The sequence below is a fragment of the Pelodiscus sinensis genome, chromosome 21 (assembly GCF_052426305.1).
Source record: "Pelodiscus sinensis isolate ZL-2025 chromosome 21, ASM5242630v1, whole genome shotgun sequence".
NCBI lineage: Eukaryota > Metazoa > Chordata > Testudines > Trionychidae > Pelodiscus > Pelodiscus sinensis.
The window spans coordinates 26,855,284-26,877,678 of NC_143072.1; the positions used below are offsets into that span (position 1 = coordinate 26,855,284).

General features: G+C 72.7%; 1 protein-coding gene across 1 annotated transcript in view; it reads right to left on the minus strand.

Annotated features, from left to right (window-relative positions):
• Nucleotides 1-22,395, minus strand: part of SUPT6H (SPT6 homolog, histone chaperone and transcription elongation factor) — a 44,679-nt gene that overhangs the window by 4,516 nt on the left and 17,768 nt on the right. Inside the window, exons 10-32 of the mRNA XM_075904507.2 lie at nt 21,960-22,049; nt 21,512-21,654; nt 20,844-20,995; nt 20,322-20,420; nt 19,504-19,633; nt 19,260-19,410; nt 17,893-18,047; nt 17,272-17,467; nt 16,936-17,075; nt 16,745-16,862; nt 14,950-15,026; nt 14,301-14,436; nt 13,775-13,912; nt 13,422-13,589; nt 6,668-6,795; nt 5,389-5,596; nt 4,805-4,952; nt 4,477-4,619; nt 3,651-3,791; nt 2,967-3,162; nt 2,037-2,275; nt 597-710; nt 103-227 (exon numbers count right to left, since the gene is read on the minus strand). Of these exons, the coding sequence (XP_075760622.1) occupies nt 103-227; nt 597-710; nt 2,037-2,275; nt 2,967-3,162; nt 3,651-3,791; nt 4,477-4,619; nt 4,805-4,952; nt 5,389-5,596; nt 6,668-6,795; nt 13,422-13,589; nt 13,775-13,912; nt 14,301-14,436; nt 14,950-15,026; nt 16,745-16,862; nt 16,936-17,075; nt 17,272-17,467; nt 17,893-18,047; nt 19,260-19,410; nt 19,504-19,633; nt 20,322-20,420; nt 20,844-20,995; nt 21,512-21,654; nt 21,960-22,049 (3,335 nt within the window). The remainder of the gene's footprint in view (nt 1-102; nt 228-596; nt 711-2,036; nt 2,276-2,966; nt 3,163-3,650; nt 3,792-4,476; nt 4,620-4,804; nt 4,953-5,388; nt 5,597-6,667; nt 6,796-13,421; nt 13,590-13,774; nt 13,913-14,300; nt 14,437-14,949; nt 15,027-16,744; nt 16,863-16,935; nt 17,076-17,271; nt 17,468-17,892; nt 18,048-19,259; nt 19,411-19,503; nt 19,634-20,321; nt 20,421-20,843; nt 20,996-21,511; nt 21,655-21,959; nt 22,050-22,395) is intronic.

A 22,395-nucleotide genomic window follows, 5' to 3' on the forward strand; every position in this document is an offset into this window, starting at 1 on the left:
CCAGCGCCTAGGGCCTGCAGATCTCCCTGCGAGGGGCGGACACAGCTCACAGCTGCCGGCCTGCCCCGTGAGCCCCGGCCAGCCCCGAGCTCCCGCACTGACCTGGGCTTGCCGCGAGGCTGGTAGCCCAGCAGGAACTTGCCAGGCAGCTCCTTGCAGGCACAGATGAAGTAAGGGATGAAGGTGGGTTTCTCCTTCTTGGTCTTGACTAGAAGCTCTTCCAGTTTCTGGGGAGAGGGGAGAGACCGGCCAGTGCTCCAGCCTGGGGCAGCGCGAGGGGCGCAGGCGCAGGCAGATGCCCCAGGAGGCAGCAGGCGCAGGCAGCCGGCTCCACCGCAGCGTCCAGCCCCGGGTCCCAATCCCCCGCCTGGCGCGGAGCCCGGAGCTGCAGCCGCTCAGGGAGGCCCAGTGGACCCGCTCGTGCTCCAGACAAGGAGCCCCCAGCAGCGGGCGAGGGGAGCCCGTCATGCTGGGCCCAGGGCACGCACAGCTCAGCTGAGGCCTTCCCCTAGCGCAGGGCGATGGAGAGGGAGCGACGCCTTCCTGCCGCTGCCATGGCCCCTCCCCCGGCGCGTGCCGCCAGCCCGGGCGCTCACCTTCCGGTCCCCGCCGCCGCAGTCCTGGTAGTACTTGTGGCTCAGCAGGTCCCTGGCGAACGACGCCATTGGCTGGACGTAGCGCGCCACGATTTCGTCCAGGTCCTCGAACTCCTTGGTGGGGCAGGACGAGCCGCGTGAGCAAGGGGCAGGCGTCTCCCAGGGGCCGCCCAGAGCCGGTCACGCTCAGCAAGCCCCTCCCCCCCGCTTGCCTACGGGCTCAGGGCTGCGGCAGGGAGACGTCCCCCCGAGCCCAGCCCTGCAGCGAGGGAGAGGTGCCTCTCCCGGCCTGCCCGGCCCTGCTGGAGCCGCGGGTGTGCAGGGGCATCGCGCCGGGCCCCGAGCTGCTCATCCCTGCCCCCCCGCCCCTCGGGGGTGACGTGCACCGCGGGGGCAGGGAGCGCTCACACGGGGCCAGCGCTCGGCAGGCCGAAGGAGCTGGGGGCAAGCGCGGCCCCAAGAACCGCCCTGTGGGGCCTGCAACGCACCCGGGGCCGGGCACGAGGGGCGGCGCGGGAAATCTCACCTCGGGCCACGAAAATCTCCTTCCCGACTCCGCCCCCAGGGCAAGTCCCCCCTGCCAGCCCCGCCCCACGTCCGAGATCAGCGGACCGTGCTCGGCCGGAAGGGCCCCTCAGGACTGGACGTGGGAAGGGCCCGGCTAGCGGATCTCCTGCATTCTTGTCCACGGGGCAGAGCCACGGGCCGGGGCTCAGGCCCCCCCGCACTGGGGAGCCCTCGCTGGCGTCCCGCCCCCGCAGTCGACCAGCCCGTGTCCCCGGGCGCTGGCATGCCAAGGGCTGGGGGCGTCTCGCTGCGCAAGGCAGGTTCCTGAGGGCTGCGGGAGGCTTCTGGGCATTGGCTCAGGCCGGGAGAGCCGGACGCTGCCCCCAACCTGCCCGCCAGCCCCGGAGGGAACAGGGGCCCCAGGTGTGACGTAGCGGGGGGCTGTCCACGCTTGCGGCCCTGGCTCCCCTCTGCTGGGCTGTCTGCTTGCTGTGTGGGCTGGGGGTGACCCTACCGGCTGCCCAGCGGAAGGAGGGGGGATGGTCCCTGAGGGCCCTAGGCATGGCCCAGCCGCCTGATACCTGGGCTGGGTGGAGGAGGATGGAGGCAGACACAGCCCAGGCCAGAGGGGTCCAGGAGGTCTAAGGCTCTGCCCTGGCTCCGGTGGCAGTGTCGAGGCCACGCTGCGCTGTCTCCTCCACTGGCCGGCGGGGTCCCGTCTGGCTGCGGACGGGGGTGCAGGGTGGGGGGCCCCCGACGCGCCGTCGCACCAGGGCCCGGCCGGCCGCACAGGCAGCCGTGGCAGGCCCTACGTCAGGCCAGGCCGGCGTCAGGCCAGCGCCCCTCTGGCTCCGAACCCCGCCCGCTGGGTCCTGTGGCCGCCCCCCCGGCAGTGCCAGGCCCCTGCCCCGTCGCGCGCCCCGCGGCTCTCACCTCCGTGTTGATCCAGAGGGTGGAGCCCAGGCTGAAGGCGTTCTCCTTGCCCTCCTCTCGGACGTCCACGTGCTGGTAAATCCCATCGCTCACCTTCCAGGTGACAGTCAGGTGGTTCTCCCCCTTGCTGCTGGGCCGGATGATCACGTCCCCTTGGTCCATGGTCTCCATCATCTTCTCCGCTTGCTTGAAGCTGATGTTATGGAAGGAGGGGTGGGCGATCACCCGCTTGATGTAAGCTGTGGGGCACAAGAGGCGGTTAGCATTCCCAGCAGGCCGTGGGGCGCGCGGGGCGGCTGGTGTTCCCGGCAGGCTGCGGGGCACGAGGGGCGGCTGGCGTTCCCGGGAGGCCGTGGGGCGGCTGGCGTTCCCGGGAGGCCGCGGGGCGCGAGGGGCGGTTGGCGTTCCTGGGAGGCCGCGGGGCGGTTGGCGTTCCCGGGAGGCTGCGGGGCGCGATTGGCGTTCCCGGGAGGCCGCGGGGCACGAGGGGCGGCTGGCGTTCCCGGCAGGCCGCGGGGCGCGAGGGGCGATTGGCGTTCCCGGGAGGCCGCGGGGCACGAGGGGCGGTTGGCGTTCCCGGGAGGCCGTGGGGCGGTTGGCGTTCCCGGGAGGCCGTGGGGCGCGAGGGGCGGCTGGTGTTCCCGGGAGGCCGCGGGGCGCGAGGGGCGGCTGGCGTTCCCGGCAGGCCGCGGGGCGCGAGGGGCGGTTGGCGTTCCCGGGAGGCCGCGGGGCGCGAGGGGCGATTGGCGTTCCCGGCAGGCCGCAGGGCGCGAGGGGCGATTGGCGTTCCCGGCAGGCCGCGGGGCGCGAGGGGCGATTGGCGTTCCCGGCAGGCCGCGGGGCGCGAGGGGCGGTTGGCGTTCCCGGGAGGCCAGCCCCTCTTCCCTGGGGCAGACTGCGAGGCCCCGGACCCCGGGAGGGGACACGCACTCGTGCGCTGCTGCTTCCGCTTGTAGTCCTCCTCCTGCTTGTGGTCGGCCGCCTCGGCGTCGAAGTCGTAGTACGTGTCCTTGGGCAGCTTCCACTCGTTGTTTTTGTCCATCAGGTCCGAGGTGCGGCAGGTCAGGTCCGCGCTGAACTTCTCGATGTCGATCTTCATGATGCGGCAGTGAACCGTCATGCCCACCTGCGGGGAGGGGCAGGCCGGGTCAGCGGGCAGGGGCTGCCCTACCCCAGCCGTTCCAGGGACCCAGCCCCGACAGCAGCGATCCCCCCGCCGGCCGGAAGAGACTAGCGACCGGTGACCATCTCACGCTCCGCGCACGGGGGCTCCCGTAGCCTGTGGGCGGCGCGGGGAGGGAGGGGTGCGGGGTCAGGCCTGTCCAAAGGGCCCTTCCATGCGGCTCGGGGAGCAGGCCTGAGCACGTCCGAAGTCCCGGTCGTGCCGCTTCGAGGGGCCATGCAACCGGGCTCCAGCAGTGCCCCCTACAAGGAGTGGCTGGGAGAGTCCTTCAGCTGATGGTCACCCCCTCGGCAGGGCCCCCGCCCGTGGAGCGGCCTGTGCTAGGAGACACGGCCCCCGGCCCCACTCCTCCAGCCGGCCGAACGCTGGGGACACAGGTCAGCCCCGGCCGTGCTCCATCCTGCGGGGGGAGAGGGGCTCCGCTCTCCTACCTTCACCCGCTCCTCCGGCCGCTTCACCACCTTGTCGCTGAGGAACTTGGTGGGGATAAAGCCGGTGACGCCGTTGTCCAGCCGCGTCTTCACCCCGATAGCCTGGCCAGGGCAGGAGCCGCTGTCGAAGTGATTCCAAACCTTCGGGAAGCAAGGCAACAAGGCAGGTGTGGAAACCGGCCCTGAAGGCAGCACCAAGGCCCAGAGTTCAAGGCCCCAGCCCCCTTCCCGCAGGGCCTGGGCGTGCCAGGGCAGGAGAGGATGTTCTGCGCCACTCCGGCCCTCGCCGCCCACTGGAGAACCCGCAGCAGCTCGGGGACCTTGAGGGGCAGAGGCGTGAGGCCGCCGGACACCCGTGGGGGCACTGCAGGGGTGCAGGGTCCAGGCCCTCGGGGCCGGCGCGCAGGGTGCTGTCAAACCCGAGACAGCGGGGCCTGCCACGCCCGCACCCTCCACGCTGCGAGGCCAGGCCCACGGCTGCAGAACTGACCCGCTGGAATTCCCCTCTTCAGACAGACCCAAACCAGCACCGGGCGGGTTCTAACCGGAGACACGAGGGGGGCCCAGCTTACCTCCTCCACCCCACCCAGGAGAGTGCCCCCTCCCGTTCAGCCCTAGTCAGACACGCTGGGCACCCCTCGCCCAGCACCTCACTGGGCTGCCGGAAGAGGCACCTCCGGCCACAGGAGGGGGTGGGGCCCATGTGCTCTGTGCCGCCTGCACGGGAGACACAAGCCCAGCCCTGAACCCGACTCCTCTCCGAAGGGGGCCACCCGCCCCAGAAGGCGCCGGGGGGCAGGCCGGGGGCCAGGCGGACAGGCCCTACCTCGCTGAGCTCCGGGAAGTTGTCCTGCTGGCAGAAGGGACACTGCCAGAGGCCGGTCTCGTCGTTCCGGATGGCCTGGTCGTAGCTCTCGCCCTGGGGCCGGCGGTGGGCGATCCCCGTCACGTTGCAGGTGATCATTTTCCCTGGGGAGAGGAACAGCAGGGCTGGGACCAAGAGCCGGGGAGCGCGACAGGCACAGGCAGGAGAGGGGCAGTGCCCGGAATGGGACGCCAAGCAGGCTCTAGGGGCTCCCCACGGCCGCGTGGCCAGCAGAAAAGCCAGAGTTCCCCACCCCGGCCAGGCCCCCAGCCCCCCCCGAGGGCCGTACCTATGTAGAAGGTCTCGGGGGTTTCTTTGGTCAGCATGTTGAAGGCCTCCTCGGTGTTAGGAGAGCGGTAGGGGGTGCGCAGGTCCTTGTAGCGGCAGCTCAGCTCGGCGCGGATGTCGTAGAGGGTGATGTGCTTGTCGCCGTAGCCCTGGCCGCACAACGCACGGTTCTGCGTGACCCGGGCGGGAGAGGCCACGCGAGCGCCACGGGGTCCCTGTGACGGGCGCGCCAGCACGGCTCTGCAGCGCTGGGCCCACTGGGGGGCTGAGGCTGCTCCCTGGCTGCCCAGGCCCCGCAGACGGCACAGCAGGCCGGAGCACAGGGCTCTGCGCGGCTGCCCTGCCCCGAGCTAGCCCCCACTCCATGGGCTGGGACCCTGCTGCCGGCTGCGTCTGGGGACAGCATGGAGGCAGGCAGCTGCACCTCTCACTGGGGCCCCTTGAGGCCAGCCCCCCTGCCCCAGCCCCAGCCCCCGCGCCCCCGCCCCAGCACGTGCCGTTGGGTCGGGGACAGCAACTTCCTTGACCGGGGTCCTGAGAGCCGGGTGCAACCGGCTGGGCTACCCGCCCCTGCCCCGCACAGACCTGTCTCTCCAGCTCCTCTGCAAAGGCGTCCAGGTCCAGGTCCTTCAGCCGCTCGGGGTTCTCCAGGATCTCCTCCAGCGCGCCGGCGGGGTTGGCATCCTCCGCCGACTCGTCGTACTCCAGGGCGTCCACCGCCATCTTCCTGGCCCACTCGTAGGTCTCAGGGTGGACCCTGGACCCGTCCAGCACCTCGATGTAGGAGTCAGTGCTGGAGGGGTTCGAACAGGCCATGGAACCGGGCGCTGCGGGCGGCTCGTCAGTGTTTAGCAGCTCCACAGCCACTAAAAGGCTGCCAGGGCGCTCCCAGCCCCACTCCCGGGGAGCCCCCTGCCGCTCCACGCTGCTGCCTCTGGCACCGGGCAGGGCGGCCGCAGCCCGTCTGGGGGAGCCGGGCTCCCCGCGCTCAGAGGCTGCACTGGCACCCTCCCTGCTCCCGCCTCCGACAGCGGCAGCAGAGCTGGGGAGGCGGGCAGCTCTCTGGAGCCGGCACGTGCGGAGCGCCGCTTCCCGGGTGTACCGGCTCCCACTCGCCGGGGCGGAGGGGACGGCGGCTCGGCAGGACCCGGTGCCCCCCCAGAGCACTGGCTCCCGCCTGGCCTCCGCAACGCTGCCGCGGGGGGCAGGGGCGAGGAGCTGGCTCCCGCCTCTGCCCGCTGCTGCTTCTGATACAGAGGCAGTGGGAAGCGGCGTCGCTTGGATTGACCCGTAAGCCCAGGCGCCGTTAGGTGTGTACGTGGCTGGAAGCGAACATCCCAAGGTGCCGATTCCTGCGAACCCCTTCCAGGCCGGGCTAGGGCAGGGCGGAGGGCGGCAGCAGTCCCGTCTCACCCGAGTCCCATCAGCCAGGCACGCCCCCGGGCCCACCGTGCCTCCGGCCCAGCAGGCGGCCCAAGCGCTGCATTGTGAACCGCCCCCGGCGGCGGCTGAGGGGTCTGAACCTCGCTCAGTCCCAGAGCCCCCCAGTCACGCTCCTGGGCCGTGCGCCCCACCGTGGCCCCGTGCTTGGGCGGCCCAGGCCTCGCAGGGAGAGGAGCGAGGCTGCAGCATTCCCCGGCCTGCCCTGTTGGCCCCAAGCCCAGCGGGTACCAGGAGAGCAGCAGCCCAGAGAGCACCGGCTGAGCACAGCACGGGCCCCGCAGCTAGACGCTGGCGCCAGCCCGGGCCCCTCTACGCAACGGAACAGGCTCGTTCCACTCCCCCCAGCCCCCACGGACGCTCAGGGCTGGGCTGCCGCCTGGGGGCCCGTCTCCGCAGAAGGAAAACCCTCCCGGGCACCCACCTGTCCCCCAGCGACGCCGTGTCGATTTTGATGAAACCGGCACAATTGATGAAGACTTTGGGGCCCATGTGGCACATGGTGACGAGCTGAGTCCGGTTCTCCAGCCTCGTGTTGTTTTGTTTCAGGATCTAAGGGAGGAGAGTTTAGGGCCAGCTGTGCCGGGCAGCACGGGGGCAGCAGACGCCCAGCCGAGGTGGGAGACGGGCAGGGCAAGAACCCTGACTGCACAGGGAGGAGGGCTGCGACTTAACCCAGGGCTCAACACGCGGCCCAGCCCGTCTGTTCGGGGCCCGCTCCGCGGTTCGGGTTTACGCAGGGCTCAACACGCGGCCCAGCCCGTCTGTTCAGGGCCCGCGCCGCGGTTCGGGTTTACGCAGGGCTCAACACGCGGCCCAGCCCGTCTGTTCGGGGCCCGCGCCGCGGTTCAGGTTTACGCAGGGCTCAACACGCGGCCCAGCCCGTCTGTTCAGGGCCCGCGCCGCGGTTCGGGTTTACTCAGGGCTCAACACGCGGCCCAGCCCGTCTGTTCGGGGCCCGCGCCGCGGTTCGGGTTTACGCAGGGCTCAACACGCGGCCCAGCCCGTCTGTTCGGGGCCCGCGCCGCGGTTCGGGTTTACTCAGGGCTCAACACGCGGCCCCGCCCGTCTGTTCATGGCCCGCGCCGCGGTTCGGGTTTACGCAGGGCTCAACACGCGGCCCAGCCCGTCTGTTCGGGGCCCGCGCCGCGGTTCAGGTTTACGCAGGGCTCAACACGCGGCCCAGCCCGTCTGTTCAGGGCCCGCGCCGCGGTTCGGGTTTACTCAGGGCTCAACACGCGGCCCCGCCCGTCTGTTCATGGCCCGCGCCGCGGTTCGGGTTTACGCAGGGCTCAACACGCGGCCCGGCCCGTCTGTTCGGGGCCCGCGCCGCGGTTCGGGTTTACGCAGGGCTCAACACGCGGCCCCGCCCGTCTGTTCGGGGCCCGCGCCGCGGTTCAGGTTTACGCAGGGCTCAACACACGGCCCGGCCCGTCTGTTCGGGGCCCGCGCCGCGGTTCGGGTTTACGCAGGGCTCAACACGCGGCCCAGCCCGTCTGTTCGGGGCCCGCGCCGCGGTTCGGGTTTACTCAGGGCTCAACACGCGGCCCGGCCCGTCTGTTCGGGGCCCGCGCCGCGGTTCGGGTTTACGCAGGGCTCAACACGCGGCCCAGCCCGTCTGTTCGGGGCCCGCGCCGCGGTTCAGGTTTACGCAGGGCTCAACACGCGGCCCCGCCCGTCTGTTCCAGGCCCGCTCCGCGGTTCAGGTTTACTCAGGGCTCAACACGCGGCCCCGCCCGTCTGTTCGGGGCCCGCGCCGCGGTTCGGGTTTACGCAGGGCTCAACACGCGGCCCAGCCCGTCTGTTCCAGGCCCGCTCCGCGGTTCAGGTTTACTCAGGGCTCAACACGCGGCCCGGCCCGTCTGTTCGGGGCCCGCGCCGCGGTTCGGGTTTACGCAGGGCTCAACACGCGGCCCGGCCCGTCTGTTCGGGGCCCGCGCCGCGGTTCGGGTTTACGCAGGGCTCAACACGCGGCCCGGCCCGTCTGTTCGGGGCCCGCGCCGCGGTTCAGGTTTACGCAGGGCTCAACACGCGGCCCCGCCCGTCTGTTCCAGGCCCGCTCCGCGGTTCAGGTTTACTCAGGGCTCAACACGCGGCCCCGCCCGTCTGTTCGGGGCCCGCGCCGCGGTTCGGGTTTACGCAGGGCTCAACACGCGGCCCAGCCCGTCTGTTCCAGGCCCGCTCCGCGGTTCAGGTTTACTCAGGGCTCAACACGCGGCCCGGCCCGTCTGTTCGGGGCCCGCGCCGCGGTTCGGGTTTACGCAGGGCTCAACACGCGGCCCAGCCCGTCTGTTCGGGGCCCGCGCCGCGGTTCAGGTTTACTCAGGGCTCAACACGCGGCCCCGCCCGTCTGTTCCAGGCCCGCTCCGCGGTTCAGGTTTACTCAGGGCTCAACACGCGGCCCGGCCCGTCTGTTCGGGGCCCGCGCCGCGGTTCGGGTTTACGCAGGGCTCAACACGCGGCCCGGCCCGTCTGTTCGGGGCCCGCGCCGCGGTTCGGGTTTACGCAGGGCTCAACACGCGGCCCGGCCCGTCTGTTCGCTGCCCGCGCCGCGGTTCGGGTTTACGCAGGGCTCAACACGCGGCCCGGCCCGTCTGTTCGGGGCCCGCGCCGCGGTTCGGGTTTACTCAGGGCTCAACACGCGGCCCGGCCCGTCTGTTCAGGGCCCGCGCCGCGGTTCGGGTTTACGCAGGGCTCAACACGCGGCCCGGCCCGTCTGTTCGGGGCCCGCGCCGCGGTTCGGGTTTACGCAGGGCTCAACACGCGGCCCGGCCCGTCTGTTCGGGGCCCGCGCCGCGGTTCGGGTTTACGCAGGGCTCAACACGCGGCCCGGCCCGTCTGTTCGGGGCCCGCGCCGCGGTTCGGGTTTACTCAGGGCTCAACACGCGGCCCGGCCCGTCTGTTCGGGGCCCGCGCCGCGGTTCGGGTTTACGCAGGGCTCAACACGCGGCCCCGCCCGTCTGTTCGGGGCCCGCGCCGCGGTTCGGGTTTACGCAGGGCTCAACACGCGGCCCAGCCCGTCTGTTCCAGGCCCGCTCCGCGGTTCGGGTTTACGCAGGGCTCAACACGCGGCCCAGCCCGTCTGTTCAGGGCCCGCGCCGCGGTTCGGGTTTACGCAGGGCTCAACACGCGGCCCGGCCCGTCTGTTCGGGGCCCGCGCCGCGGTTCGGGTTTACGCAGGGCTCAACACGCGGCCCAGCCCGTCTGTTCGGGGCCCGCGCCGCGGTTCGGGTTTACGCAGGGCTCAACACGCGGCCCGGCCCGTCTGTTCAGGGCCCGCGCCGCGGTTCGGGTTTACGCAGGGCTCAACACGCGGCCCGGCCCGTCTGTTCGGGGCCCGCGCCGCGGTTCAGGTTTACTCAGGGCTCAACACGCGGCCCAGCCCGTCTGTTCGGGGCCCGCGCCGCGGTTCGGGTTTACGCAGGGCTCAACACGCGGCCCCGCCCGTCTGTTCGGGGCCCGCGCCGCGGTTCGGGTTTACGCAGGGCTCAACACGCGGCCCGGCCCGTCTGTTCATGGCCCGCGCCGCGGTTCAGGTTTACGCAGGGCTCAACACGCGGCCCGGCCCGTCTGTTCGGGGCCCGCGCCGCGGTTCAGGTTTACGCAGGGCTCAACACGCGGCCCGGCCCGTCTGTTCGGGGCCCGCGCCGCGGTTCGGGTTTACGCAGGGCTCAACACGCGGCCCGGCCCGTCTGTTCGGGGCCCGCGCCGCGGTTCGGGTTTACTCAGGGCTCAACACGCGGCCCAGCCCGTCTGTTCGGGGCCCGCGCCGCGGTTCGGGTTTACGCAGGGCTCAACACGCGGCCCAGCCCGTCTGTTCGGGGCCCGCGCCGTGGTTCGGGTTTACGCAGGGCTCAACACGCGGCCCGGCCCGTCTGTTCGGGGCCCGCGCCGCGGTTCGGGTTTACTCAGGGCTCAACACGCGGCCCGGCCCGTCTGTTCGGGGCCCGCGCCGCGGTTCGGGTTTACGCAGGGCTCAACACGCGGCCCGGCCCGTCTGTTCGGGGCCCGCGCCGCGGTTCGGGTTTACGCAGGGCTCAACACGCGGCCCGGCCCGTCTGTTCGGGGCCCGCGCCGCGGTTCAGGTTTACGCAGGGCTCAACACGCGGCCCAGCCCGTCTGTTCAGGGCCCGCGCCGCGGTTCGGGTTTACTCAGGGCTCAACACGCGGCCCGGCCCGTCTGTTCGGGGCCCGCGCCGCGGTTCGGGTTTACTCAGGGCTCAACACGCGGCCCGGCCCGTCTGTTCGGGGCCCGCGCCGCCGTTCAGGTTTACGCAGGGCTCAACACGCGGCCCGGCCCGTCTGTTTGGGGCCCGCGCCGCGGTTCGGGTTTACGCAGGGCTCAACACGCGGCCCGGCCCGTCTGTTCATGGCCCGCGCCGCGGTTCAGGTTTACTCAGGGCTCAACACGCGGCCCAGCCCGTCTGTTCGGGGCCCGCGCCGCGGTTCGGGTTTACGCAGGGCTCAACACGCGGCCCAGCCCGTCTGTTCGGGGCCCGCGCCGCGGTTCGGGTTTACGCAGGGCTCAACACGCGGCCCGGCCCGTCTGTTCAGGGCCCGCGCCGCGGTTCGGGTTTACGCAGGGCTCAACACGCGGCCCGGCCCGTCTGTTCGGGGCCCGCGCCGCGGTTCAGGTTTACGCAGGGCTCAACACGCGGCCCGGCCCGTCTGTTCGGGGCCCGCGCCGCGGTTCAGGTTTACGCAGGGCTCAACACGCGGCCCGGCCCGTCTGTTCGGGGCCCGCGCCGCGGTTCAGGTTTACGCAGGGCTCAACACGCGGCCCAGCCCGTCTGTTCAGGGCCCGCTCCGCGGTTCGGGTTTAAGCAGGGCTCAACACGCGGCCCGGCCCGTCTGTTCATGGCCCGCGCCGCGGTTCAGGTTTACGCAGGGCTCAACACGCGGCCCGGCCCGTCTGTTCGGGGCCCGCGCCGCGGTTCGGGTTTACGCAGGGCTCAACACGCGGCCCGGCCCGTCTGTTCGGGGCCCGCGCCGCGGTTCGGGTTTACTCAGGGCTCAACACGCGGCCCAGCCCGTCTGTTCGGGGCCCGCGCCGCGGTTCGGGTTTACGCAGGGCTCAACACGCGGCCCAGCCCGTCTGTTCGGGGCCCGCGCCGCGGTTCGGGTTTACGCAGGGCTCAACACGCGGCCCGGCCCGTCTGTTCGGGGCCCGCGCCGCGGTTCGGGTTTACTCAGGGCTCAACACGCGGCCCGGCCCGTCTGTTCGGGGCCCGCGCCGCGGTTCGGGTTTACGCAGGGCTCAACACGCGGCCCGGCCCGTCTGTTCGGGGCCCGCGCCGCGGTTCGGGTTTACGCAGGGCTCAACACGCGGCCCGGCCCGTCTGTTTGGGGCCCGCGCCGCGGTTCAGGTTTACGCAGGGCTCAACACGCGGCCCAGCCCGTCTGTTCAGGGCCCGCGCCGCGGTTCGGGTTTACTCAGGGCTCAACACGCGGCCCGGCCCGTCTGTTCGGGGCCCGCGCCGCGGTTCGGGTTTACTCAGGGCTCAACACGCGGCCCGGCCCGTCTGTTCGGGGCCCGCGCCGCGGTTCAGGTTTACGCAGGGCTCAACACGCGGCCCGGCCCGTCTGTTCGGGGCCCGCGCCGCGGTTCGGGTTTACGCAGGGCTCAACACGCGGCCCGGCCCGTCTGTTCGGGGCCCGCGCCGCGGTTCGGGTTTACGCAGGGCTCAACACGCGGCCCGGCCCGTCTGTTCGGGGCCCGCGCCGCGGTTCAGGTTTACGCAGGGCTCAACACGCGGCCCGGCCCGTCTGTTCGGGGCCCGCGCCGCGGTTCGGGTTTACGCAGGGCTCAACACGTGGCCCGGCCCGTCTGTTTGGGGCCCGCGCCGCGGTTCGGGTTTACGCAGGGCTCAACACGCGGCCCGGCCCGTCTGTTTGGGGCCCGCGGGTGGGAGCCAAACCAAGAAGTCGACAATAGAACGGCCTCCTGTTCCTGCGCGTTTAGTAGTTAACTTCCTGGCCCCTCATTGCTCATTAGCAGCGCTCGGGGGAAGTGGGGGACACGCGGTGGAGCCATGTCAGCAGAGCTGGCTGAACGGGGCCTGCGTGTGCTGTAGTCTGGCCTTAATCTCTGTATTCATGCCCGGCCGCGTGAAACAAGCTATTTGCATAGATTTGAATATCTATTTGCATGTACATGCAACCACACTTAAGTTGCGGCCCTTGGCATGTGCTGAGTGTGTCTGTGGCCCCCAGGGCTACCCGAGTTGAATAGCCCTCGGTTAACTAGCGAGCATCACCGTAACGGGGTACGGCTAACGACCGGCGGGCTGCTCCAGCCCTGCAGGGCCCGGCCTGGCCAGAGCAGCCCGCCCACTCGCTGCCCTTTAGCCCGTTAGCTGGGATTTCATCCCCGAAAAGAGCCCCTGGCACAGTGGCCCCATTAGCCCCGCCCACTGCCCCATTAGCCCCGCCCTGCTGCCCAGGGCCCATCCCAAAGCCAGACCAAGGGAGGCTCTAAAGCCAGCACCACAGGTGGGACAGGCACCTGGCCTGCCACTTGGGGCTTCTTAAAGCATCGGGGGGCCTGATGCCACAGCAGAGCCTGGCAGACACCCCCCCCCCACGGCCCAGGAATCGGCTGGGATCGATGGGCCTGCTATGGAGAGCAGCCCTGGCAGGGCAGGGACCGCTCTCAGCCCCATGGGGACAGTGCTGTCGGACGCCCCCCCGTACCACAGCCACAGGGCCCCCCCCCCGTACCACAGCCCCAGGGGCCCCCCCCCGTACCACAGCCCCAGGGGCCCCCCCCTGTACCACAGCCCCAGGGGCCGCCCCCCCGTACCACAGCCACAGGGGCCGCCCCCTGTACCACAGCCCCAGGGGCCCCCCCCCCCTGTACCACAGCCCCAGGGGCCGCCCCCCCGTACCACAGCCACAGGGGCCGCCCCCCCGTACCACAGCCCCAGGGGCCCCCCCCTGTACCACAGCCCCAGGGCCCCCCCCTCCGTACCACAGCCCCAGGGGCCGCCCCCCCGTACCACAGCCCCAGGGGCCCCCCCCCGTACCACAGCCCCAGGGGCCGCCCCCCCGTACCACAGCCACAGGGCCCCCCCCCCGTACCACAGCCACAGGGGCCCCCCCCCGTACCACAGCCCCAGGGGCCCCCCACTGCAGCTGCGGGGCCGGCTAGCACGTGGCAGCGGTCGGGGCAGTCTCACCTTGAGCAGGTGGGTGCCTTTGCGCGGGCCCAGGCCGCACACGTACTGAAGCAGGGCCTGGCTGTACGGGTGAGCAATTGCCCGGTTGACGTCCACCCCGACCTCGTTCACCCGGTTTATGAACTCGCAGTACAGGGCGCTCAGCAGCTCCTCCTTCACCACGTGCTCCTGCCAAGGGAGGGGGTCAGTCGGGGCAGGGCCCCACAAGGCCGAGCTGGCAGAGCAGCCCGAGCCAGGAAGGGAGCAGCCAGGATCCACGCTAGCGGCCACACCCCAGAAGCGGGCCTTGCCCTGCCGCCTCGGCTCTGGGCATTCGCAGGAGGGGCTGCGCGGAGACCCCACGGGGCAGGTACCTGCAGAGGGTGCAGCTTCAGACACAGGATGTCCTCGTCCGAGCTGCAGACCTGCGCGAACTCGATCAGCGGGTCCTGAATGCGGCGAGCGAGGGAGACAGCCTGGCGCAGCACGGGCGGGTAATCCCGGAACTCCGTCTGCAAGGGGCAGCAAGCAGAGCAGGGCTCGCACGGCGCTCGCCACGCGGGGGGCCGCAGGCAGACGAGGCGCAGGAGATGCGGCTGGTTCCGGCTGCGTTTGCCCAGTTCCCCCCCGGGTGGGCGAGGCTCCATCCAAACCTCACCAGCGGGGCCCTCGGGTGCACGGCTACAGCCAGCCCCCGTGGGATCCCCATGCAGCAGGCGAGGCCCCCAGCCTGCCTGCCGAGAGACGGGCCCGTGCCCGGGGAGCATGCTAAGCGGGAGGCGGCCTGGCCCGCTGGCTCTGGAGGGGGCTAGCCACGCCAGAGGGGGTGGGATGCCGGCCACGGCGGGGCCAAGCGCCTGAGCACCCCAGCCCAGGGGAGCCAGGGCCCTGGCCCTTTACCTCCGACTTCCGGCTGTTCATGTAGAGAATGGCCAGCTCGTTGTCCACCAGCTCCACCCCGACGGGGGCCAGCTGCTGCCCCTGGTCCAGCTCATGCACAATCCGCTTGACGTCCTCCATCAGCATCTGGGCATCCCTGGGGGGACACGGCCGGGGGGCTGGGATCGCACGTGGGTCACAGCCACCTCGCCCAGGCTGCTGCCTCTCCCTGCCGCCCCGAGCACGGACACACCGGCAGCAGCCGCCCGGGGCTCCTCCGCTGACCACTAGCCACGGGCCCACAGGCGAGGGGCAGGGCCTGGCTCAGGGTGTAACGCTGGAGACGGCCGGGCGTGGGGAGGGGGCAGGAGAACCAGCAGATCCAGCCTCTGTGGGGCTGGGCACGCCATGGGTACTGCCCCATGTCCCCCGGGCAGGCGGGCGGGCGGGCCGAGGGGCGGGGCCAGGGCGGGCAGGCGGGCGGGCCGAGGGGCGGGGCCAGGGCGGGCAGGCGGGCGGGCCGAGGGGCGGGGCCAGGGCAGGCTGGCCGGCCGAGGGGCGGGGCCAGGGCGGGCAGGCGGGCGGGCGGGCCGAGGGGCGGGGCCAGGGCGGGCGGGGCCAGGGCGGGCGGGCCGAGGGGCGGGGCCAGGGATGCTGCGCTCGCTCTTACCTGTTCTCTCCTGCAATCGTCACCACGTGCGGCTTCTTGTTCAGAAGGAATTTTTTCAGCGTTTCGATGTCCTGGGCCTGGGGCACAGAGGGAAGCAAGAGGCTCCGTGGAAACAGCCCCAGTCCCTGGCCACGGACCCCCCAGCCCCCACCCTGCCTCTGGCCCCCCAACCCCGCCTCTGGTGCCCCCACCCTGCCTCTGGCCCCCCCCCCCCGGGCTGGCCCCCAACCCCGCCTCTGGCCCCCCCCACCCCGCCTCTGGTGCCCCCCCGGGCTGGCCCCCCAACCCCGCCTCTGGCCCCCCCCCGACCCCGCCTCTGGTGCCCCCCCGGGCTGGCCCCCCCCCGACCCCGCCTCTGGTGCCCCCCCGGGCTGGCCCCCCAACCCCGCCTCTGGCCCCCCCCCCGGGCTGGCCCCCAACCCTGCCTCTGGCGCCCCCCCCAAGCTGGCCCCCCCCCCGGGCTGGCCCCCAACCCCGCCTCTGGCCCCCCCCCCGGGCTGGCCCCCAACCCCGCCTCTGGTGCCCCCCCAAGCTGGCCCCCCCCCGGGCTGGCCCCCCAACCCCGCCTCTGGTGCCCCCACCCCGCCTCTGGCCCCCCAACCCCGCCTCTGGTGCCCCCCCTGGGCTGGCCCCCCACCCCGCCTCTGGCCCCCCCACCCCGCCTCTGGTGCCCCCCCTGGGCTGGCCCCCAACCCCGCCTCTGCCCCCCCCACCCTGCCTCTGGCCCCCCCACCCCACCTCTGGTGCCCCCACCCTCGCCTCTGGCCCCCCACCCTCGCCTCTGGTGCCCCCCCGGGCTGGCCCCCAACCCCGCCTCTGGCCCCCCCCCGGGCTGGCCCCCAACCCCGCCTCTGGGGCCCCACCCCGGGCTGGCCCCTCAACCCCGCCTCTGGGGCCCCCACCCTGCCTCTGGCCCCCCCCAACCCCGCCTCTGGTGCCCCCACCCTGCCTCTGGCCGCCCCAAACCCGCCTCTGGGCCCCCCCTGCCGGCCTCCTCAAACCCCGGCTCTGGGCCCCGTGTCTCCTCCGCAGACACGGGGGCGCCGAGCGCTGGCGAGGGTTAGCCGTGACGGGCACAGACTCGGGGCGGGGCGGGGCGGGGCGGGGCTCAGACATGCAGGAGCAGAAGGCCCAGGCCAGGCTGCAGCCGTGTCTGCCCCGTCAGCCGCAGGGGCCTTGCCCAGCTCCCAGCGCAGAGAGCAGGGTCCTGCATGCCCGGGACTGTCCCTGCGCCAGGCGCTTCCTGGTGCGCCGGAGGGACCCTCGCGCCCCGCCAGGGCCCTTCCCCTCCCCCGCTCGGGGCAGGCTGGGGTTCACGTGCACCCCCCGACCCGCCGGCACCCCAAACAGCCGGGAGGGGCCCCCCGCCAACCAGCCCCCCGCCCCGCCGGCACGCACCCCCACCGCCAACCAGCCTCCCGCCCCGCCAGCACGCGCCCCCCCCGCCCCGCCAGCATGCGCCCTCCCCGACCCACCACCAACCAGCCCCCCGCCCCGCCGGCATGCGCCCTCCCTGACCCACCGCCAACCGGCCCCCCGCCCCGCCAGCACGCGCCCCCCCCACCAACCGGCCTCCCGCCCCGCCAGCACGCGCCCCCCCCCGACCCACCGGCACGCGCCCTCCCCGACCCACCGGCCCCCCGCCCCGCCAGCATGCGCCCTCCCCGACCCACCACCAACCAGCCCCCCGCCCCGCCGGCATGCGCCCTCCCTGACCCACCGCCAACCGGCCCCCCGCCCCGCCAGCATGCGCCCTCCCTGACCCACCGGCACGCACCCCCCCCGCCCCGCCAACCTTCTTGTCCCGCTCCTCCTCCCGCCAGGCGTTGCGCCTCTTTGTGAAGTGCGGCAGCCGCAGGAAGTCGGTGACCTCGCCTTCGCCGTTCACCAGGGCGCAGAACACGGGGTGGTCTCTGCAACACAGACAGGCCCTGAAGCAGCAGCCCCGCCCGGGACGCCGGCCCGGCCCAGGCCTGCCCCGCGTACCTGGCAGAGGAGAAGGCGATGCCCAGCGCCCGGATGCCCTTGCCCTGATTCTCATCCATGAAATCGTCGTCCTCCTCCACCTGCTGGTCGGGGCGGTAGGGAGACACCTTCAGCCAGTTGTACAGCTTCCGGCTGCAAGCCTGAGGGGCAGGAAGAGGGAGGGCGTGAGGGGCTGAAACCCGAGCACTGGCCCGTGGGCCCTGGAGCCGCCCTGCTCTGCTGCGAGCACCACGAGGCCTCCGTCCTGCCGGCCACGGCGCTGAAGGGAGCCCGCCGGCCCCGAGGCCGGTTCGAATCCCTTCCCTCCCGCCTGGGGCCGGACGCGCTGGCGCTCACCTTAGTCACGTACTCCTTGGCCTCCCCCAGGAGCTTGTTCTTCAGCTCTTTGCCCATCTGCACGTAGAGGAACTGGCTGAGGGCGCGCTCGATGGCCATGGTGCGCTGCCGGTTCCACTCCTGCACCTGGTGGCTGAACTCGTCGCGGTAATAAAACTGCTTGATCTCCTCGAAGTACGTCTGGTCGCTGCCGTACCTGGGGCAGGCGGGGGGACGTCAGGCCTGGGCTCAGGAAACAGGCGCCGGGGCCCAGCCCCACCCACGAGGGCCGCGCCCCAGGGCAGCCGGTTTCAGGCTGAGCCGCTCTGCTCACGGGGCAGCCTCTTTACCAGTGGCCTGCTCCTGTTCGGCCGCGGCGGGCAGAGGCCTGTGCCGAGGGGCTCCGAGGCGCTAGGGAGCCCCGTGGGCAGCCCGAGGGAGGAGCCAGCTCTCCCAGCATTCCCTGGGCCGGACACAGGCCCTGGGGGCCGTGCTAGCAGCCTGCCTGGGAGCCCAACGCCCCCCAAGCCCGCACGAGGAGGGGAGCAGGAGGCCGTGGGCCAGGCCGGGGGGCGGCTCTCCAGGCTGCGGGCGCGCGGCCGGGATGAGCCTCGGCCACAGGGCCCCGGCGCCTGGACTCACCCCTCCACCCCCTTCATGTCGATGCTGACGTCGATGCTCAGCAGCCCCTCCTCCTCCGCCAGGCAGATCTTCAGAAACTGGTCGTCCCGCAGCTCCTTCACCGGCTTGTTCTTCAGGTACTTCCAGGGGTAGGCGTAGTGCGCCTCGTCCACGTCCTGCCCACGGGACCACAGCTGAGCCGGCAGCCGCGGGCCTGAGCGCCCCCGCCCCGCGGGCAGCCGTGGGCACGGAGCACCCCCTCCCTCCCCTGCCCCTCCGCGGGCAGCCGTGGGCACGGAGCACCCCCTCCCTCCTCTGCCCCTCCGCTGGCAGCCGTGGGCACGGAGCACCCCCTCCCTCCTCTGCCCCTCCGCTGGCAGCCGTGGGCACGGAGCACCCCCTCCCTCCCCTGCCCCTCCGCTGGCAGCCGTGGGCACGGAGCACCCCCTCCCTCCCCTGCCCCTCCGCTGGCAGCCGTGGGCACGGAGCACCCCCTCCCTCCCCTGCCCCTCCGCTGGCAGCCGTGGGCACGGAGCACCCCCTCCCTCCCCTGCCCCTCCGCTGGCAGCCGTGGGCACGGAGCACCCCCCCCCCCAGCAGCCCCCCCCCCCATGGGCACGGAGCACCCCCCCCCAGCAGCCGTGGGCACGGAGCACCCCCTCCCTCCCCTGCCCCTCCGCTGGCAGCCGTGGGCACGGAGCACCCCCTCCCTCCCCTGCCCCTCCGCTGGCAGCCGTGGGCACGGAGCACCCCCCCCAGCACCCCCTCCCTCCTCTGCCCCTCCGCTGGCAGCCGTGGGCACGGAGCACCCCCTCCCTCCCCTGCCCCTCCGCTGGCAGCCGTGGGCACGGAGCACCCCCTCCCTCCCTCCCCTGCCCCTGCCCCTCCGCTGGCAGCCGTGTGCACACAGCACCACCCCCCTGCTGGCAGTGAGCAACCTCCCCTTGCCCCACCCCCCACCGGCCCGGAGCACAACCTCCCTCCCCTGCCCCCCTGCTGGCAGCCATGGGCACAGAGCACCCCTCTCCCCCCAGCAGCCAGGGTCCGAGAACCACCTCCCACTGGCAGCTACGTGACCCAACGTTCTGTCCTGAAGGCCTACTCTGCGCTTGCAAGGGGCTTCCAGTGCCCTCCCCCGGCTCTGAACAGGCCCCCAGAGAACCAGCGCTGGCAGGGCCCTGGAGCGGGGGTGTCAGAGCCGAGTGGCAGCCCACTGATGCACCCCGAGGGGCCTTCAGAGCGGGGGCGGGGGCGTCACGCAGCCCGAGCCGAGCCCTAGGCCCCGACAGACACGCAGGGCCGGGCCGGACGCGGCGCTTCCCCGGCCAGGCAGCGTCTCCTGGCCTCTCGGCTCCCCCAGCCGCGCCGGGGCCTGCCCTCCGCCTCACCTTTTTCCCCTTCTTGGTGGGGGCAATGTTGAGCTTGGCTCTCTCCTGGAAAGTCTGCCTCAGCACCTGCCTGACCAGCGGCTCTCGGGCGATCTGCAGGGCCACCATGTAGCGGGCTCCCTCCAGCACGGCCTCGGGGGTGGGGAACTGGCTGAAGGGAGCAGAACCGAGAGCCGGGGGTGAGCGCGTCGCACGGCCCCTCTCCCCACCCGGCAGGCGCGGCCGTGCCGGCCCAGCCACCGACCTGCACACGTAGTCCTTGGCCAGCTCCAGCGGCTCCGCCGGGAACTGCTCCGTCTCGTGGCGCTGGTAGCTGTCCCGCAGGTTCTCGCCAAACTGCTCGGGCGTCAGGCCGAACTTCTTCGCCAGGCCGTCTAGGACAGAGCAAGATCAGCCCAGCCCAGCCCAGCCCAGCCCAGGCGCAGCCCAGCCCAGCCCAGGCGCAGCCCGGCGCCGGCACGCCCAGCCACAGGCCACCCCACGCGCAGCCCGGCGCCGGCACGCACAGCCCAGCCACAGGCCACCCCACGCACAGCCCGGCGCCGGCACGCCCAGCCCAGCCCAGCCCAGCCACAGGCCACCCCACACGCAGCCCGGCGCCGGCACGCCCAGCCGCAGCCCAGCCCAGCCCAGCGCCGGCACGCACAGCCCAGCCCAGCCCACCCCACGTGCAGCCCGGCGCCGGCACGCCCAGCCACAGGCCACCCCACGCGCAGCCCGGCCTACACGGCACCGAGCACGCCTCCCCCACAGCCAGCGCCCCTCAACTCGCCCGGCCTACACGGCACCGAGCACGCCTCCCCCACAGCCAGCGCCCCTCAACTCGCCCGGCCTACACGGCACCGAGCACGCCTCCCCCACAGCCAGCGCCCCTCAACTCGCCCGGCCTACACGGCACCGAGCGCCTCCCCCAAAGCCAGCGCCCCTCAACTCGCCCGGCCTACACGGCACCGAGCGACTCCCCCACAGCCAGCGCCCCTCAACTCGCCCGGCCTACACGGCACCGAGCGCCCCCCCCCCCCGCAGCCAGCGCCCCTCAACTCGCCCGGCCGGAGCCCTTACCCAGCCCCGCGCTCTGACAGATGGTGTACATATCCCGGCGGGAGGCCTGCTTCAGCTCGGGCCCCTTCTGCTCCTCGTCCTCTGCCTCCTCCCCTTCACCTGCCGGGGAGCGGAGCCGTCAGGGGAGCCAGACCCTGGGGGCTGGGCTGCAGCAGCCGAGACGCCACAGGACCAGCGGGGCCGGGAGCCCGGTCGTACTCTGCGTCCCTAGGGCAGCTTGCAGCACGCTGCAGCGAAACCCGCCCCACGCAGCTCCTGGGCTCCCCGCCCCCGTGGAAGCTAGCCCAGGGGCACGTGGGCCGTGTGGCGCAGGGTGTGGCACGGGACCCACAGGCTCTGCGTGGGGGAGCCCTAGGAAGACCCATGAGAGCTCAGAGCGGATCGCAGACCGAGGGCGCGCGGGGGTGGTGCAGAGCTCCCCGTGCGGGGGGAGGGGCAAGCGAGCTGCCCCCAAATCCCGCAGCGGTTTTAAGCCGCAGCTCCGGGGTCAGGAGCGACCAGCGGGTCTCATCGGGGACAAACCTTCCGCCTCTTCCCCGTCCTCCCGGCTGCGCTTGTGCTTCTTGTGGCTGGCTTTGGCCGCGTTCTGCATCTTGGGGATGTCTCGCCCGTAGTACAGCAGGAAGTGGTTGTACACGTCCTTCAGCTCGTCCATGGACTGCACGTCCTTCAGCCTGCGCGGGCAGAGGCGGCAGGTCACCGCGTGCAAGCCGCAGAGCGCGACTGCTTCGTCTGGCACAGGGCCCACCCGGGACCGCACAGAGCCGGCAGCAGGCGGGCGTGGGGCTGCCTCGCCAAGCAGGGGTGGGACCGCACAGATACGCGGCAAACCACACCCCACCCCCGGAACGAAATCCCCTCACTGCCGTGGCCCCGGCCAAGGAGCAGAAAGACCCTCCCCACAGTCCCCTCACACGCCGGCCCCTGGGGAGACAGCAGGGGAGATGGAGCACCAGCGTGGGGCTACCCAATACTGGGAGGAGCCCGGAGCCTCAGGGGCCGGATCCAGGCAAGCCAGGGCCGTAGGGTCGCACCCCTGAGGTAACGGGGGGCACCAGACAGAGCTCTCGCTGGCCTTTGGTGTGAACTGCCGCTTGGGAGAGTCCAGCAGCAGCGTCCTTGTCTGCCCGGCCCCACAGCTGCCCTGAGACCCCTGGCACTTCCCTGGGCGGCGGGACCCGGGGCCGTACCTCTCCATGTCCGTGGTGTCCAGCGCCCGGATGCCATCGGCCAGCGGCTTGTCCGGGTCAGCCGAGATCTGCTCGTACTGATAGGCCTGCATCTTCTCAAAGAGGCGGGTCAGGTTCTGCTTGCGGATCTTCAGCTGGGTCCACTGGCCCGGGGAGAAGGGAGGGTGAGCTGACTGGCCGGGGAGCCGTCTCCCGCCCGCCGGCAGCCCAACCGCCCTTGCTGCCGGCGCTGGAACCGCGGTCACCAGCCAGGCAGCACCTGGAGAGCCGAGCGCCGCCGGGCGGGTCGGAGCAGCCTGTGCCCGCGGGCCCGGCTCACTGCTGCTGGGAGTCACTAGGTCACGAGAGACCAGGGCAGCGAATGGCAGCAGAGCCCAGGCCGGGGCAGCCGGCGGCGTGAGGGGCCGGGGCTCAGCGGGGGGGCCGCAGGAGTGTCCCAAGCCCTCACCTTCTCATCCCACTGCCAGACCCGCCACAGGTCGTTGATGTGCAGCTCTGGCTCCACGTACTCCTTGCGGTAGAAGGCGATGAAGGGGACCTGGGGAGAGACGAGCCCGCGGCTGCCTGAGGGCCGTTCGCCTGGCGGCGGGGAGCAAACGCTGCCACGCGGCGCAGCTCCCCCAGCTCTGGTCGGCCGCCCCGGCGCTCGGCTCGCCTGCCTCCTCCATCCCGCTCCCACCGAGCGCCGCAGGGACGGGCTGGGCCGCGGAGAGCCCAGGCAACAGAGCCAAGGGATCTCGCCCCCGGCCCCGTGTCGTTCACCCCTCGGCCGGCCCTTCCCGGCCGCTGCTCTGGCTCCCGCCAGGCCTCCCACGCCAGCTGGCCCCTGCCGCGCGCACGTCCCGCTGGCAGCCGCTGCACGAACCCTGCCCCTCTGCAGAGCT